The 16,781-nt window shown below is 43.7% G+C and overlaps 2 protein-coding genes across 7 annotated transcripts in view; one reads left to right on the forward strand and one right to left on the reverse strand.

Annotated features, from left to right (window-relative positions):
* NME3 (NME/NM23 nucleoside diphosphate kinase 3) overlaps nucleotides 1–2,688 on the forward strand; it is a 9,331-nt gene extending 6,643 nt beyond the window's left edge. The window contains exons 4-5 of the mRNA XM_018552353.1: nucleotides 1,424–1,536; nucleotides 2,514–2,688. Of these exons, the coding sequence (XP_018407855.1) occupies nucleotides 1,424–1,536; nucleotides 2,514–2,631 (231 nt within the window). The 3' untranslated portion in view covers nucleotides 2,632–2,688. The remainder of the gene's footprint in view (nucleotides 1–1,423; nucleotides 1,537–2,513) is intronic.
* Nucleotides 2,689–10,771: 8,083 nt separating this feature from the next.
* The window catches only part of MAPK8IP3 (mitogen-activated protein kinase 8 interacting protein 3), a 79,567-nt gene continuing 73,557 nt past the window's right edge, over nucleotides 10,772–16,781 (reverse strand). For all 6 annotated transcript variants that reach the window (XM_018552362.1, XM_018552360.1, XM_018552363.1 and 3 more), the window contains 3 exons: nucleotides 13,527–13,709; nucleotides 12,927–13,070; nucleotides 10,772–11,331 (listed from right to left, as the gene is read on the reverse strand). In XM_018552362.1, the coding sequence (XP_018407864.1) occupies nucleotides 11,207–11,331; nucleotides 12,927–13,070; nucleotides 13,527–13,709 (452 nt within the window). In that variant the 3' untranslated portion in view covers nucleotides 10,772–11,206. The remainder of the gene's footprint in view (nucleotides 11,332–12,926; nucleotides 13,071–13,526; nucleotides 13,710–16,781) is intronic.

Genomic DNA, 16,781 nt, shown 5'->3' on the forward strand with positions numbered 1-16,781 from the left:
AGAGTGTGCATTTATTATTTTTATTTATTTTACTTTATTCTTTTGCATCTGAGTCTGCAAACAGTGGATCACGTGTGCAATGCGCAGGCTTCTGCGGACTCCTTCTCTCATACCCTGTCCATACTGAAGCACAGCTATTCGGACACGGGACAGGAGGAAGTGTCAATGGACTTAAAGTGACATTAAACCCTCAGATTTTTTAACATAAAACAATACTGTAATGTGTGCCTTACTGTAATCCATGGTTGTTTCCCTTCTCTTTGCTGCTCTTCCTTTTAAATCTGTATCTGTTCTCATGCTCTGCAGAACTTCTGTTTTGCAGCAGACTGCCTTGTCTCAGGAATGGATACACGGTGTCTGTGTATTAGTTTCTATAGGCTTGTAACCTGAGCCAGCACTTTTCTTTTTTTTTTTGTTTTTGTTTTTGTTTTGTTTGTTTGTTGTTGTTTGCTTTGATGTTCTTGTCACTGGGTATGTTGCCCGGGTTTTTCCCTTTGTGCGGGAAATGTTGTAACCTCATCATTAAAAAAATAATAAAAAGTATCTTTAAAAAAAAAAAAAACCTGAGCCAGCACTACAGGAAGAGGCCCTGAGCTGCAAAGGGAAGTTGTACAGAGCATGAGAAGACATGAGGATTTAAAAGGAAAAGCAGCAAAGAGAAGGGAAACAACCATGGATTACAGTAAGGCGCACATTACAGTATTGGTTTATGTTAAAAAATCTGAGGGTTTAATGTCACTTTAAGTTTGGTTGACATCACCGCACTTGCACTACCTTGAGAACTACAAGTAAACGTAACCTTTAATTATACCATTACAGTGTTTTGTTATATCCATTTGATACATGCAAAAAATATTTGTTGATCATGTCAGAAATTCCGAGCTTGCTTGTGTTCTCTCGGAGAGTTACCCCAGTTCTCAGAACAATTACTCTCTATGATGTGAAGCTGAGTAGAGGGGGTGGAATTCCGTAATTTAACAACATACAGTAGGTTAGAAGAGGCATGTGGTGTCAGTCCAAGGCAGGAAATCAGAAGCTGAGTGCGATTTTGGCAGATCGGTAGGTATTTCTGTACTTGTAGGGTCTTTAAAGGGATAACACAACGGGAAAGTTTCATGTATTGCAGATATGTACAGTGTGTTTGTCTATGTACTGTATGTCATTTTATTTTCTTTGAAGTACACTTTGACATTTCCATACTACACTGAAACATTTACTGTTGGTAGAATTAGGTACAATGTCCTGTCACCTTTCCTTGCTGTAAAAAAGCTCAATCAGCTGCGTGGCTTGGTACCAGTTGCTAATACAATATACTTAGAATAATGTTATATTGGTGATCCATTTTGAATTCCCTGGGTAGATACACTATGAGGTGGTTGATATTAAATCTGTATGTGTATTGTTGTGCCTTTTATTTCTGCAGGTATGGCAGGGGCTGGATGTAGTGAAGACTGCTCGTGTTATGATGGGGGAGACCAACCCATCTGATTCCTTGCCTGGTACCATCCGAGGGGATTTCTGTATAGATGTCAGCAGGTAACCTACCTTAAGGGAGATCCTCATTATATTTAGGGCCCCTCGCAGCTCCCAGGTTTTCTCAAGAAAGCCCATCGCAACTATTGCAGCAGAGCTTTCATGAAATACACTGTATAGGACGGGATAACTCACAGGACCTTAGACCGCCGTAGCAGAGGGGGAGTGGGGCTGCAGGGAAAGGTCTAGCAGCCAGCCATTTTCGAAGTTCAGGGGAGTATTTCTGTTTTCATTTTCGTCCCTAGACCAAAACAAGCACTTAACCCTTGCAGTGCAGGAGTGGCCCTACTGCAAGGGTTAAAAACATTTCTGCCCTTCTTTCTTCTTTAAAGGTTTTGCCCTCTGTTGTTTAAAGCAAAGCTTTAGCCCCACTAAAAATCACATCAGCATGCCACTCTGCATGCTGATTTAAAATCATCTTACATACATTAGTTAACAAATCTGTTTTTCTTTTACTTAGAAATCGAGAAATTTACTTCCTGGTCCAGCTCTGGCACAAATGATGTAAGTGCCAAAGCGTTGTATCCTGGGAAGGTTACACCAGCAGAGCATTGCTGGGAAATCTCATCTGTAATCTCATGAGATCTCAGGAAAAGGCATTTTCCTCCCCTGAGATTATCTGCATGGTCACATGTCCTAGTCATATGTGTCAGAGTCCCAGGAAGTAAAGGGAAAGCTAGTAATCTGCCCTAAGTTAACATGGCCACTGTCAGAAGACTAAGGAAGAAAAGAGAAATAAGGAATGCAAAGAATACAAAGCCGGCAATTATCTAGAAGTCTGTGTTTGTAGATTGTCATTACTAAACATTTCTAAAGGTGTGTTAGTTATTATTTTGAAGATCTGGGTAACGGTCCGCTTGAAATGTTTAGAACCAAGTACCAATCGGACATTCCAGCCCCTTCCTAATAAACCAGTCTAGTTGTGAATCTGCCTATGGAAAGCGGTTGCATCTACTTTACTAGTCCTGTTCTTCCTTCAGAAACGTCATACATGGCAGTGACTCCACGGAGAGTGCCCAGCGCGAGATTGCTCTATGGTTTAAAGACGACGAGTTGATCTGCTGGGATCACAGTGCCGAGAGCTGGATCTACGAGTAATTCAATAAGGAACAGAGAAATTCGAGCTGTTACAGGGTACAAGGTGGATTGTTCTCGTTGGGGAAAAACAAAAAAAGTGGGAAAACTTGACTAGAAGGTGAACTAAAGGGTTACAATTTGGAATCTGGTTACTAGGGGGCATCTGGAAGCACTTATTCTGTCCGTCCAATCAGCAATTATGAGGTATGGAATTGCTACAAAGCTTTAACCCTTTCTTGTAAAGAATATAACATTTGTTTTTTTTAAAGTTACACGAACACAGCCACACTACATTGCACTGTTACATTACGGGCATTAATCATGTTTATAGTGATTGGTTCTGATTGCCCCTCGCCTATACACCCATAGTGATGACCTGTTACCAATAAGGATATAAGAGAAATCAGCACAGCTTTAGCCTTCGTCATTAACAAATAATACTGTGGAGGTTTTTTTTCTTTTCTTTATATAAGGAGACTGAGGATTGTAAAATGTCTTGTTGCTGGAATGACATCTAAAAACCTGAACATATTTGAATGTATTTCTTCAAGTGCTTATGAAACCCACAGGCCCTTGCATGACATGTATGTCTGACAAACGTGTGGTAGCCCAGCCCGCTGGGACTTGTAGGTCCGTGTGTTCCCATTCTCCACAATATCATAAAGATATGGCTATATCTACCAAAGCAGACTTGTTGCAGGAAACCATTCTCTTCATCTGCACGCCTCACTCCTTTAAAAAGAATTCGCCACTGGGTAAAGTGACAGGTTCTCTTTAAAAAATACACACTGATGCTCACCTTTGCTGCACTTCCCAGATCTCCGTTCGGAGCCTTCAGCAATACCTGGTGTTTGGTGGGACATGTGATCTTCTCTCATTCCTCCCACGATGCAGTGGCCGATTGCTAGGCCAGAACACTGTCACATGAGAGAGCTTGCACAGGGATTAGACTCAAGGATCCGACAGATGCATTGAGCGGCAGGAATGGTATCATTGGGTTGGAGGTGGGGTTCTCAAAAGATCATGTCCCTTTGGCATTTTAAAGTGGTATTCTGTTTTGAGTAGAACAATGAAGGGTTGGAACCTTTTACTGGGTTTGTTGTGGTTTGGTTCTTACTGGGGAGTAGAGTTACAACTGGCCGGTAATGGAAATGGCAACAAGGTGGAAACAATGACTGAAAACACTTAACATTTATATTTAGAGAAGGGATAGCTCTTCTGTCAGGTTTGTTACCCATAACCACTGCAGTGCTCAAAGAGAAGGGAATCAAGGGCAAAGCTCCTCAGTTGGGTAGTTTCAGACATTAATAAAAACTGACCGGTTCTGACCTTACACCTCACTTTTCAGAACCGAATGTGCCATGTAATACCCTAGCACCTGTTTTTTTGAAAAGGGATTTTGCGGTCAGGTGTGCAATGGGACTATGGACTTTATGTAATACCCTGCCTGGCCAAGAAAAAGGTCACACACTCTAATATTTTGTTGGCCCGCCTTTAGCTTTGATTGCGGCACACATTCGCCATGACATCATTTCAATAAGCTTACGCAATGTCACAACATTTATTTCCGTCCAGAGTTGTATTCATTTTTCACCAAGATCTCGTAGTGATGATGGGAGAGTCGGACCTCTGCGCAAAATCTTATCCAGCACATCCCAAAGATTCTCAATGGGGTGAAGGTCTGGACTCTGTGGTGATCAATCCATGTGTGACAATGAGGTCTCATACTCCCTGAACCACTCTTTCACAATCTGAGCCCGATGAGTCCTGGCATTGTCATCTTGGAATATGCCCATTGTGCCATCAGGGAAGAAAAAATCCTGGGATAGAAAAACCTGACAATTGCCCTTATGCTCTCGAGAAGTTTGTTGGTCAGTGAAATGCCAGCACAATTAATTTGGTGTCAAAGCGGGAAGAAAATTCTCCTTCAGACCATTATCTTCTCTACGTCCAACTGCTGTTAAGCAACAAATGATAGCCCATGATTGTATATAACAGTGTGACAGGATACTCAGCTGTGCTGATGATGATTTTGTTCAAAGACCCAGGAGCAAAAAAAAAACAAAAACATACATTGCATCCTAGCAGTCCTTAGAAGTGGTGACTACATTTGTTTTAATTTTTGAGCCTTAGAAGATTTTTAGCCAGTACAGAAGATGCCGGTTGATCTTTCCAGGAGGAATGAAGCGTCCCTGTCACTTCCTGGGAGCAAATAGAATGTTCTCTTTCTTGTGTAAACTACTCATGTCATTACCCCCATGCAAGGGAGCTCTGCGGTGAGAACCTGATGGCAATTCTAACACTTCTCACTCTCACCCTTCTCACTATCCATAGAATAAAGACGGGAAGTGACATGTATCATAACCACAGAAAAGGTCTAAAGACAATGGACATCAGCTCTCATTTGTAGGGTGCATATTGACTGGCATTCTAATTTAAGCAGACTGCCAGGCAAAACTGTTGTGAACCCTTATAGTGGGGCTACCACCGTACTGCCAGGGTTAAGTGCTCATTTTTTGTGTAGGTGCTAAAATAAAAAAGTTATACTTGGCCAAGCTGCGGAGCTGGCTGCCTGTCGCAGCTCTCCCTCCAGCCTCTCTCCTATGTATGATGGTATGTCCCTTGAAGTCCTCATGTCCTGTACACTGTTTATAGAACGTAATGACTCACGGGACCTTACACCCCTGAGGCTGGATTCACACCTAGGCGTATCGAATATGCGCGTTTGTCGCGCGTTTCGTGACGTGCGTTTTTAGCGCGATTCGTGGTAAAAAAAATGCGCGACAAGCGCGCGTTTCCGAGGGCTACTTGGCTGTATCCCAATGGAAACGCGCGACAAAAACGCCCCAAAGAAGCTCCTGTACTTCTTTGGGCGTAGGGCGTTTTGTAGTGCGTTCATGCAGCCTGTAATACGCCCAGGTGTGAACCATACCCATAGGAAATAATGGGATTTCGGTGTTTGAGCGTTTTGCAGAGCGTTCGAACGCGCTACAAAACGCCCAGGTGTGAACCAGGCCTGAAGCAGAGAGAGAGAGAGAGAGGCTCCAGCGACAGGTTTAAGAGGAGGCCGGCACTGAGGAGTGGGTATAACTTTTTTTTTTAATCTTAGCACCTAGACAAAAATGAGCACTTAACTCATGCCCCACTGCAAGGGTTAAGAACAGTTTTGGCCGGAGTTCTGCTTTAAATGCTGCATTTTTCATTAGAACGCATGCTGTTTGACAAAAGAAGGCTGCCGGCAGTTCAAATACTCCATAATACGGCATGCTGTGTACAAGGAAAGCAGGTCAAACACAGACTCAAAACTACCATGTGTGCTGGCTTTTGTGTCCTGCATTTGACATGCATTCCAAATGCAGGAAAACACCCATTCACACGAGCCCCAAGGAGCACAGGTCTGACTCCTGAGATGTGTAAAGCACTGATGATAAAAAGCATTTATGTCTACAGACTGTATGGGCAGGAATGGGTTAACAAGCCAAAATGGCGGCTATGTTTGTTTACAGGGCTTATGTTTTGTTTTTTTCCCTTTTTATAATAAAATAATTTCCACAAACCTTTCCATCTGCTTGTATGTTATTTTGTAACCCAAACCAGTACCAGCACGAGAAATAGACGGAGCACACACGGGTTCAGCCCATGATGTCAATTTGTAATACGTTTATTACATACATAACAATTACATGGTGTTCATGTCACAAGGGGGGAGAGCGAGAAAGCAGAGAGCGTTATTGATACAGCTGCCTTTACATAATGCCACCAATCAAACCAGAGGACGGACAACACACACTGCGGAGTTTACAAGCCTTATTGAAGGGACACGTCGGAGCGCCCCCTTGTGACACTCTCTTTACATACATCACCGCCGTAGGTAGAGCGAGCTGTTAGAGCCAAGCTTGGAATACTTTTGCTGGCTGGTCAGAATGTGCTTTTTTTTTATGTTTTAACCCCCTGAACTGCAGAAAAGCCTGCAGCATCTGGACCTGAAAGCAGTCTGGCAGCGCAGGAGTTTTAGGATCACATGCAGGGAAATAGCACTTGTGGATTCAATTTGTCCTGTCCCAGCACTGCCCTTGACCAGAGGAGTATATCTGTAAGACATGAATGGATGAAACTGTTGTTCTGAGGCTCTGATGTCAGGAAATCCGTGAATGCAAGGTGAAAGTGTGTCTGGGCATTAAAAAAAAAATGTATATACAGTACAAATATCCAATATCCATATTTAGCCATTTTGTGTCTCTTTAAAAACAGTGCAAGTATAGAAAATGACTGGTCCATCCAGCCAAAAATCCAGCAAGCTCCTAATATCCTGAGCTGACAACACCGTCTCTTCTGCACTGAAATTGAATGCAGTGTTGTCAGTCCTTTTGAGTGAGTTTCCCTACCGGCTGGACTACAGAACACCCCTTCTGTTATAGAAATGAGAGCAGGTGTTCTGTAGTCCAGCAGGGAAGAACAAGACAACACGGCTTTGGATTTTAGAGTAGCATTTGGATGTACTTTTTTGAAGAAAGAATTATGTAGTCGGTGTGCAGGGACTGCTGCTGGTTCCAATGATTGAAACTGCCCATAACCTGATATTATTCTTATTTATTGCTATTGTCTTTATCCTGACCGGCGTTGTTCTATCAGGGAAACCTGTACCGAGAGAAATATGTGGACGACCATTGCTCAGTTCCTTCTGAAAATGCTGCAAGAAAAAAGCAAGCAGTCAGCATCTTGTTCTAACTTGCTCCTGATGACTCAGAGTATGGAAACCAGAGGATAGACTTGGCAGCCAACACTTATAGAAGGCAAGGTTGGCCGGAAGCCTTCACAATTCTCATAGCAGCCCATATGTCTAAAGTCATTGTTTAACTTGTGCAGTTTGCAAGGACTGGAATTTCTGGAATGAATGAACAATTTTTGTCAACGAGAAGTCAATTTTGGCAAGACATTTTTATCAAGTTAAAGTGCAGCGGTCATCCATCTACTGCAGTCTGCCATTATGGGAGCTGGATCATCATGCCTTGATTACGCTTGTGCATTCTTGGTTCACATAAATGATTAATGATGTCTGTGACATAATCAATGGCGAGGATGAGAACAGTCCCCTCGACTATCATGGTACAATTCTCATTTTATTTTCAGTCTCACATACCTCTTACTGCACCAAAAATGCAAATTGGACCATAGCTTAGGAACACATGAGGTGGCGGGTATCCAATGTAGTGTTATTCTGGGGGTAGGTCCTCTTGTCTGACAACCTCAAAGCATTTTCAAAGGGTAAGTACAGCTTTGTAATAAAATGTCATGTTGTATTCCACTCCCTATACCTGGCTGAGTTAAAACTGATCTCCAGATATCATTTTTATGTATACTTACAATGGTCCAGCTTGGTTCAGTGTAAGTATACACATTTTATAGTTGGCCGGTTAACGGGGATTGAGTAAGGACCGTAAAAGCTAACGGGGATCCAGTAAGGACTGTAGTAGCAAATGGGGATCCAGTAAGAACTGTAGTAGCTAACGGGGATCCAGTAAGGACCGTAGTAGCTAACGGGGATCCAGTAAGGACCGTAGTAGCTAACGGGGATCCAGTAAGGACTGTAGTAGCTAACGAGGATTCAGTAAGGATTATAGTAGCTAACGGGGATCCAGTAAGGACCGTAGTAGCTAACGGGGATCCAGGAGGAACGTAGTAGCTAACGGGGATCCAGTAAGGACTGTAGTAGCCTTCCAGGTCCTGTAATGTCGCTAAGCTGAGCAATTTCCCCTCTGCTCTGAAAATGCGGGGTCACTTGCTCGACACAGCGGTCATTAAGAGAACCCTCCGGGGGAATTTATCAAAACTGGAGCGGGCAGAATCCGAAGCAGTTGGCCAAGGCAACTAATCAGCTTCTCTCTTCAATTTGTTCAGTTAAGATTTGAAAATGAAAGAGAAGCTGATTGGTTGCCATGCACAGCTGCTCCAGATTCTGTCTGCTCCAGGTTTGATAAATTCCCTTCCTAGTATTTTCATCAATGAATATAAGACGTTCTCTGATTGGACAAGGGGCAGAGCGAGACATCTTAGTGCCCATCGCCGCAGGGCCCAGAAGATTGCTGTAGAACACTCTAGTAGTCTCGGGGACTACATTGCTTTACAGGATCCCAGTGGGCCAGTGGGGTATAAAATATATGCATGGATACACGGAGTTCAGCTTTAATGCCATGGAATGATGCTTTCTGCACAGTACATGCCTTTAGTACAGTGTGAGAAAGCATGCATAGCTGGAGGTCATGTCATCTGAGGAGTTCCTGCAATGCCTTTTGTGGTAGTCTCTGTAATACTTCTCCAGCCCTACAAAACCGCGAGAGGATGTGCTGGCACCCGGTCCTGGGCGCGGTTGCCTGCATTAACCTGCACACTTGATAGCAATGTGCGTTTCATGCACCAATCATATGGAAGACGCAAAGGTGAAACAATGAAGGACAATGTGACTTCTGTCCTCAGTCATCCTGGCACAGACCGAAATAACAGAAGCTCCAGGGAGCTTCACATCACACGCCACTTTTCTCTTGCGTTGGGCTCAGGGGAGCCAGAGAACGCCTGTGCGCAAAGAACACTTCTCTGTGCTCTGTCTCCATTCTGCAGTGTGAAAAAGCCCTTAGCTGTATGCAGGCAAGTACAACTTCAATCAGAACCCCAGACAGATATAAAAGACACAAATAAAGCAGCTCTGCATTCATTATTACATCAATGCTGTACTTGAATTTCTATTGGTATCAGGCTCTTGCAATGCCCTATACAGCAGCACTGGAAGAGGGAGGAGCAGGACTGGGAGCCAATCAATTGAGCTGCATGCATAAATGTTAAGGAACATGCTGATAGGAGGAGAGAGTGGATTGACCTCATCTGTCTGCAGCTTCTCCTATAATGTCCATCCAAAGGCTGAGGCAGGGACAAGACCTGTAAGTGTTACTTAATGACAACAGAGGAAATGTAGGTCTGCCAGACAGATCTGTTCTGTGGTGTGTAAATCTCAGAACTGGATGGGAATAAATACAAGTCCCTTGGGAGGTAAACAATATGTATTTCTTCTGGGTCTTCCAGCCTGTATTTTCACTACGCAGGGCTGCTGCATACACAGGCACATGGAGTGAGTGTCTTCATTTTTCCATTATGGCAGCAAAGGGCCGGAGAGGGAATTCCAGGCACAGATGATATTTCATAAATGTGCCACAGTTCTGATTGCACTACGCCGCACCCCCTTTTTGCTGGTGCCAAAGGCTGCTCAGCCCTTTTTAACACAAGGGTATAATGCCACCTACCTGGAGCAGCAACAAGATGGAAACCTATGGCCTAATCATATGCTGTTTAAACCAAGTTGAACACTTTTGCCAAGGATGGCACTTCAGCACAGGACAATCTGCTTGGTATGATGTGCCCATTCCATTCAATTGAAAGGAGAGTCATGATGGCAGTTACCTGGCACAGTCGAGGCTCCAGTGATGTTGGCTGCTGATGCTTGACTCCTGAAAGTGGCTTGAGATCTGGTTCAGGTATGCCACTAGGTCATGGTGCAGAGATATGGTCTGCTCTGGAATTAGTACTGCTCCTGGAAGTCATGCAGCAGCCTCCAGCTATAAATAAAAGCCTCAAAAGTGGCAATAAACTGCTGGACTGACAAGTCTCCTTTCACAGAGAAGTCAATAGACAGATGTGTCCCTGAACAATTGGCTGTTTCCCAGTTTGTAATTCCAGCCAAACTAAAGGCTCCTGTATGACAGTCTAAACAAGTACCAGCCACACTCCCAGCAACATCCCAGTGTGGGCATGCTGGCACAGCCAACATGAGGGTGGTAACTGCTCTTAATTCAGGAGCAGTGCAGCATTGTTGCCACCCTATCACAGGTAGCTGCATTAGGTGGACTTCACTGGCTGTCTCAACAGGAATTTGTGGTACTGGGAACAAATGTAAGTACAGATGCACTTATTAAGTGCTGCAGCACATATCTTTTTTAATGGGAGGCCATAGTTTTACTTTAATTTTATATATATATATATATATATATATATATTGCTGCACTTTATAAACAGACCTCTTATGTTTACAGTGTATTTATGGGAAAGGCGAGCTTCTTTTGGTAATTTGTTTCTAATGAATTACACCGGGATGAATGCCAATAAACAACAGTATGGAAAATGGTTTGGCATCATAGCAGAGCCTCATGAACAATATTCTTCCATTTCATGCCAGATCTTTTTAGCAGTAAGACAAATGGTGACCATCTTCAATGTAATGCCACAAAAGACACCCAGGAGGGCTGGGAAGACAGTGGCCATCCAGTTCTGCCCAGAGGATATATGTTGTATCATGTCTGTCACTGCTTAAACCTTCTCCTGGTAGGATCCAATCAGAATAGGGCAGAAATACATTGGATTTCCAAGTTGGTGGCGGCTTCATCAGGCTCTGGAGTGGAGGGAGGTGCTGGGGACATCAGATAGGAGATGTAAGAGGAGGAGGAGTTCCAGGAGTTTACAGCAGTGCTGGGTCCAGGTCTCAGTTTTTTTTCAGCGGGTGCAGAGAAGCAGGAGGCGTTTTGGCATTCTGGGAAAAAGGCGAAGGGTGCAATTATTCTGGGAGATACGACACCTGCCACACAATGATGTGGCTTCTCTCTGCCTTAGAAAGCACAGGTTTGTTCTGATTGGCGCCGTCTCCTGAATTCTCTTCTGACTCATCATCTTCACCGTCCCCTAAAAAAAAATAAAAAAACATTGGCTCTTATCTCCTCATTCCAACCTGTGTTATGATAACAAGCTATATCTTTAGGCTCAATTCATACAGCTATACACAAGGATAAGGATCTTTTTTTGCTGTCATGTGACGGTTACTTTCAAATCTCATTAGATAAAGCTGAAAATAACTAACAATTTTTTAAAGTAAGGATCCTAATCCTGGCGTTTTTGGGGAATTAATCTTTTTGTATTATTTATTTTTGGTATTTATATAATATCGACAATTTACGCAGCGCTTTACACAGTGAACATTTACATCAGTCCCTGCCCTCAAGGAGCTTACAATCTACGATCCCTATCTCACATACATACATACATACAGGGCCAACTTAGACAGGAGCCAACTAACCTACCAGCATGTTTTTGGAGTTTGGTAGGAAACCGGAGTACCCGGAGGAAACCCACACAAGCACAGGAAGAACATGCAAACTCTTTGTAGATAGTGAACCACTATCGCGCTAACCACTGTGCTGCCCATTAAAGTATATCTAAAGTCAAAACTATTTGGTTAGAAATGCATGCTTACCCAAGTCGGACAGCTGTGGCTTGCAGCAATATTAAGATACCCCAGACAGATTTTCCTGGCTTTGGCTGTGCCTGTGCAGTAGATCCCAAAATGGCGTCCTTGGGGATCAACTGCACAGGTGTGGTCAGGGCAGAGAAGGGGGGTTCCCCAAGGATGTAAAGATAGCTGCAAGCTATAGGTAGGCAGGTACGTATACATCCAGGGCAGAGAAGGGGGGTTCCTTTAAAGGAGAACTATGGGGTAATTTGATCTCCTAAGGATCACAGGAGGACATATACTAGCGTCCTAACGTGGCCCAAAGCTCAGTATATCACAAGCTATAGCTCGCGGTATACTGAGACCGCCACAGCCGGGACGGATCTCGACATTACTGTTGAGATCCACCCAGCTGCCTAATTGACAGCTGGCTCTGCCTATCTAGAGGCAGAGCCAGCTGTGCCCGCCCCCTCCCTATCCGTTCCTCCAGTCAGTGCTGGAGGATCGGAGCGGGGAAGGGGGAATCCATGCACAGAGCCGTGAGTGACAGTCACAGCTTTCTGCAGGGACATGATCGGGAAGTGAGTGAGCGGCAGTATGTATTCGCTCACTTCACGATCTATTGAGCCGACGTGTGACAGTTTCATTGTCACAGGTCGGCTTGAACTGAGCGAAAATCACTCACCTCATAGTTCTCTTTAATGAAGCGAGGGGGTAGGCCAAAAGATAACTACTGAAATTTGAGTAAAGGTCTGTTTTAGATTCTGCCGCATGTGATGATGCCCTGATGGAAGCAGCCATTCGCTGAATCTATTCATCTTCTCTGTCACATATTTCCCCAAAAACAGAAAACAGTCGAGGAGATAAAGAACTGTAGTTTCCATCTTAGGCTTCTCTGCTATATTGCTTTCTGACAAATACCCATGAGCTGGAAACTGTTCACAATCCAGGACAGGTTTTGGACTCGCGGTAATAGACTGATGTCATGTGGACTGAAAAACCTTAAGCGCAAGAAAAACTGTTTCCTATCCACTTTTTAGTTTGGACTCACCAATACGGAAGTCAATGTATCCCTCTCCTCCGCTTAGTACTAGCACATTTTTTAGTTTCTGCTCCTCTGTTTCTGCAGATGGGGTTCCTGGGTTCTCAGATGGACTGTCCAGGATGCTGCCGTTCAGTGTGGCCAGAACATTACCTACAAAAAAAAATGACAGATATAGGTAGTCACTTGGTCAGGTCAATCAGGTCTTTCATTCTTTTGGCTTTTAGTAAAGCCACAGTAATTTTGGGAATCCCAGAACAACGTCGCATTGACACTTGGGACTGAGTTTTAAAATACAAGAAATGAGGAGAAGAAAGGAGACGAGAAATTAGGCCACCACTCCCCCCAGAGAAGATGTAGAAGAGAGCATGGATGTAATGTTAGGATTTAATCCACGGACATTGGTTGGTCTGTACCATGTGGGGCTCAATATACCATTCAAGATGCTCCAGCCAAGTTCTTGTCAGCCTATGTTTAGTGCTACTAGATGGAAACAATAAGTCTTGACAATAGCTTCTTACACATATGCAAAATACTATGGATTATCCTAGGCAAGACCTCCACTGACCTATGAATATTCACATGAATTAACCTTGACTATGCACTCACCTGGTACAGACACAAAGAACTTGACAGCATCACGGTGGCCATGGAAGCAGAGCTGTGCCTGGGCCATGGAGCAGTATGGGATGAAGCTCCCTGCAGTCTTGTCACTGTTTTCATCGCTGTACACATGAATTACTCCACCAGGCCGTGCTCCCTCTCCAGAAGAAGTGGGAGATGTCTTGTTGGCTAAGGATACAGATTAGTCATTAGTTTCTCTGAAAATGGTTCCCCCATACTAGGCTAAGACTAGACAGGTTGTCCAATTCTAGAAAAATTCTATTTGTGGAGAACTACAATAGATGAATTACTGCAAGCCATTGTCGAAGTGTCAGGCCACCCACAATGGTGTTCCCAGGACACACTGAGAATTGTCAGGCCACTTAAAATGGTGTTCCCAGGACACCCGAGGAAGTGTCAGACCATCTTAAAATGGTTGGGAACATCCAAAACATCAAGGTGGATGAAAATAGAGCCATGAACTATGGCAGAGGTTTTGCTGTTGGAGCCCTTAACTCCATCTTTAAACAGCGTCTCCATTACTGAATTATTTTATGGTAGGCTTACCCGTTTAGGTCTGCTTCTGCCTAGTATGCCCTGTGGCCAATTCAGTGTGTGACTGACACTTTTCTATATATGTACGCCACTAAGGCAGCCCTGGAAGGTTGGGTGTAGGAAAGTTAGGCATGTGTGATGTCATGTAAGCTTCTTTACTGATAACTCATCTTTCTATCACTTGGTAAAAGGACAGGGATTCTCCTATTTTTTTTTCCAGGCAGAGATGGTCTTAAAAACAGTTTATTTAAAATTGCTGTTCAGACTTAGAAAGTTTGACATGGAAACATCACAGAAAAGGGAAATAACTAAATTGGTGAATCAAAAAATACTCCAGTTCTGACTAAGTATGTTTGTTCATACAAGATGGAGTTACACAATGAAAACAAACCAAGGCCAGTGTCTTCTTAATTTCCTCTTCTCACAACATAACTAGCTTGCCCTAAGAGTTTCATGCGCTAACCCTACCAGGGTTATCCACTAAAGCAGGGGCGCCCACTATTTTTCGTCTGGAGCTGCTCCCACTGATACTACGAGCTGCGGCGGGGGCGGAGCCGCTGTGACAGAACGGACGAGACGAAAAATTCTCCAGTTCAGGTCACTTTCCAGATCAGCAATTTTGGCCTATATTGTTCACTTCTCCTGCCTTCTGCACCTCCCCCCCAATGGCCCGTGGTGTGCCTTGGCCTTCTCAGGTCAGTATAAGGGGGCATACCCGGAATCTAAATGAAATGAATGAAACAAAGGGAGTGGGTGGGTTGGGACGCTCGTGACCCGTGGGCGTAATCTCCTGCAACCAGTGCCGTCTTAAAGGCACAGGCTCCTCCTACAAACCCAGGCTAGCCTCCGGCCAGCCTTCAAACTTATCATACATAACACCAAAAGTTTAACAATTAGAGCAAATTCTTCCAAAATGATATGCAACAATTAAAACATTTACATTTATTCAAACACCAAAAATCACAAAATGGTCATGAACTTCTGTTTGCATGAACGTGGGGGAATAGTATCCCCGATCAGAATCAGGTATGTTGAAATAAAAACTAAAATGGTTTGTGGTCAAGCTTTTTTTATGTTATTAACTGATATATTATATTGTTATTTGTAAAAAAATAACTTTATTTTATAAATACCGGTAAATACTTGACAGGAGGTGCTTTCATGCTTCAGTGTTTTGTTATAGCATCATGGGATTTCTAACAAGAAAGCCCAGCGCTAGCTTCACATTGGCTGCCTGGTCTTTCAGACTGGAGATCTAAATGCTATTGTCTCTATGACGGGTTGTGTCATCCCTTCACTGCTAGGAGTTCTAAATTATGATTTCCACTCACTCCAAAAACAGACCCCACATTGCTTGAAGCAGGCAGCCACTGCCTATGTACTCCCTTAATGATTCCAAACTCCTAATTGGAAAAAGTCAAATGTAATCCAGCAGGACCATGATGCCCAAAGCTGGCCATACACCTATAGATTATCTGCAGATTTTCTATGGTCAGATGGAAAAAGGGCAAAAGATTCCCCCATCTATGCTAAACTTTGTGGATGGAGGAACCTCACACTGGGCCAAGCTTCAGAATCTTGCTAGTCGGACCCGCTGGCTGTCAAAATACCCAAACAATCTGATTGGATGAAGGCATTGTTCATGTGTTTTGACAGCCCGCGGGCCCAGCTAGCAAGATACTGAAGCTTGGTCCAGTGATAGATTCCTCCATCCACACAGTGTAGCGTAGATGGAGGAATAATTTGCACATTTTCCATCTGACCACAGAAAACCTGCAGATAATCTATAGGTGTATGGCCAGCTTTACTTGATCTCAGTCTTGGTCTGCAGACATGTGTTTCTCTACACGGTACAGTGCAGACACAGACAGGCTGAATTTAAACAAAAGCAATGTTTACACTGGCCTGGCCAATGGTGACAGCTGTCAAAGAGCAGGGAGATAATACACAATGTAAGAGGTTATGTTTGAAAAGATGCTTGTTGTTGTTGTTGTTGTTGGGTTGTTCCTAACTAAGAAAGGATGGTTATTCACTAGGTTCTCATTATAACCCTATTTACTACTAAATGATGAGAAAAGAAGGTTCAGAAATACAGAGACAGCCACCAAAAAATGATGGGATAAATAAAAAGAAGAAAGCTTGAAATCAAAAAGAAAGTAGTAACCATGCAACATGTATTAGAAGATACAGCAGCAACTGCAACCTACCTTTCTCCTTCACATGATTACCGTATGTTTATTTGCGCATACCTTGATGCATTGTGCCTCAATGTTGTCACAATTTAATTTTAATTACACGAATGTGGTCAAGTCAAAAGTAGAAAATGGCTGCCTGTTGTGTGTGACAGGTACACTCTAAAGTACTCTAAAGCAAACCCGTCTTTACAAAAAAGCATTACTCAACAGAGGCATACAAGCACATGTCATCCATCTTTCACACTGGACCTCAGAAGTGCTAAATAGGTTAACCAAGCTTCCTCAACAAGGCATCAATTTCCTGAAATTTGTTGCAGAGGCATGCCCCCCACCCCTCATTCCCACAATCCTAAGCAATCTATTGAGAGACCCAGACATCGTCATATGGGATGCATGCAGTGGCGTAACAATCGTCATAGCGACCGAGGTGGCCGCTATGGGGCCCGGCACACGGGGGCTCGGCCAGGGCCACCTGGGTCGCTATGGCATGTAAGGGTGCTGGCTGTCATTG

This window comes from Nanorana parkeri, unplaced genomic scaffold (assembly GCF_000935625.1).
Source record: "Nanorana parkeri isolate BGI_ZX_2015 unplaced genomic scaffold, ASM93562v1 scaffold85, whole genome shotgun sequence".
Lineage (NCBI taxonomy): Eukaryota > Metazoa > Chordata > Amphibia > Anura > Dicroglossidae > Nanorana > Nanorana parkeri.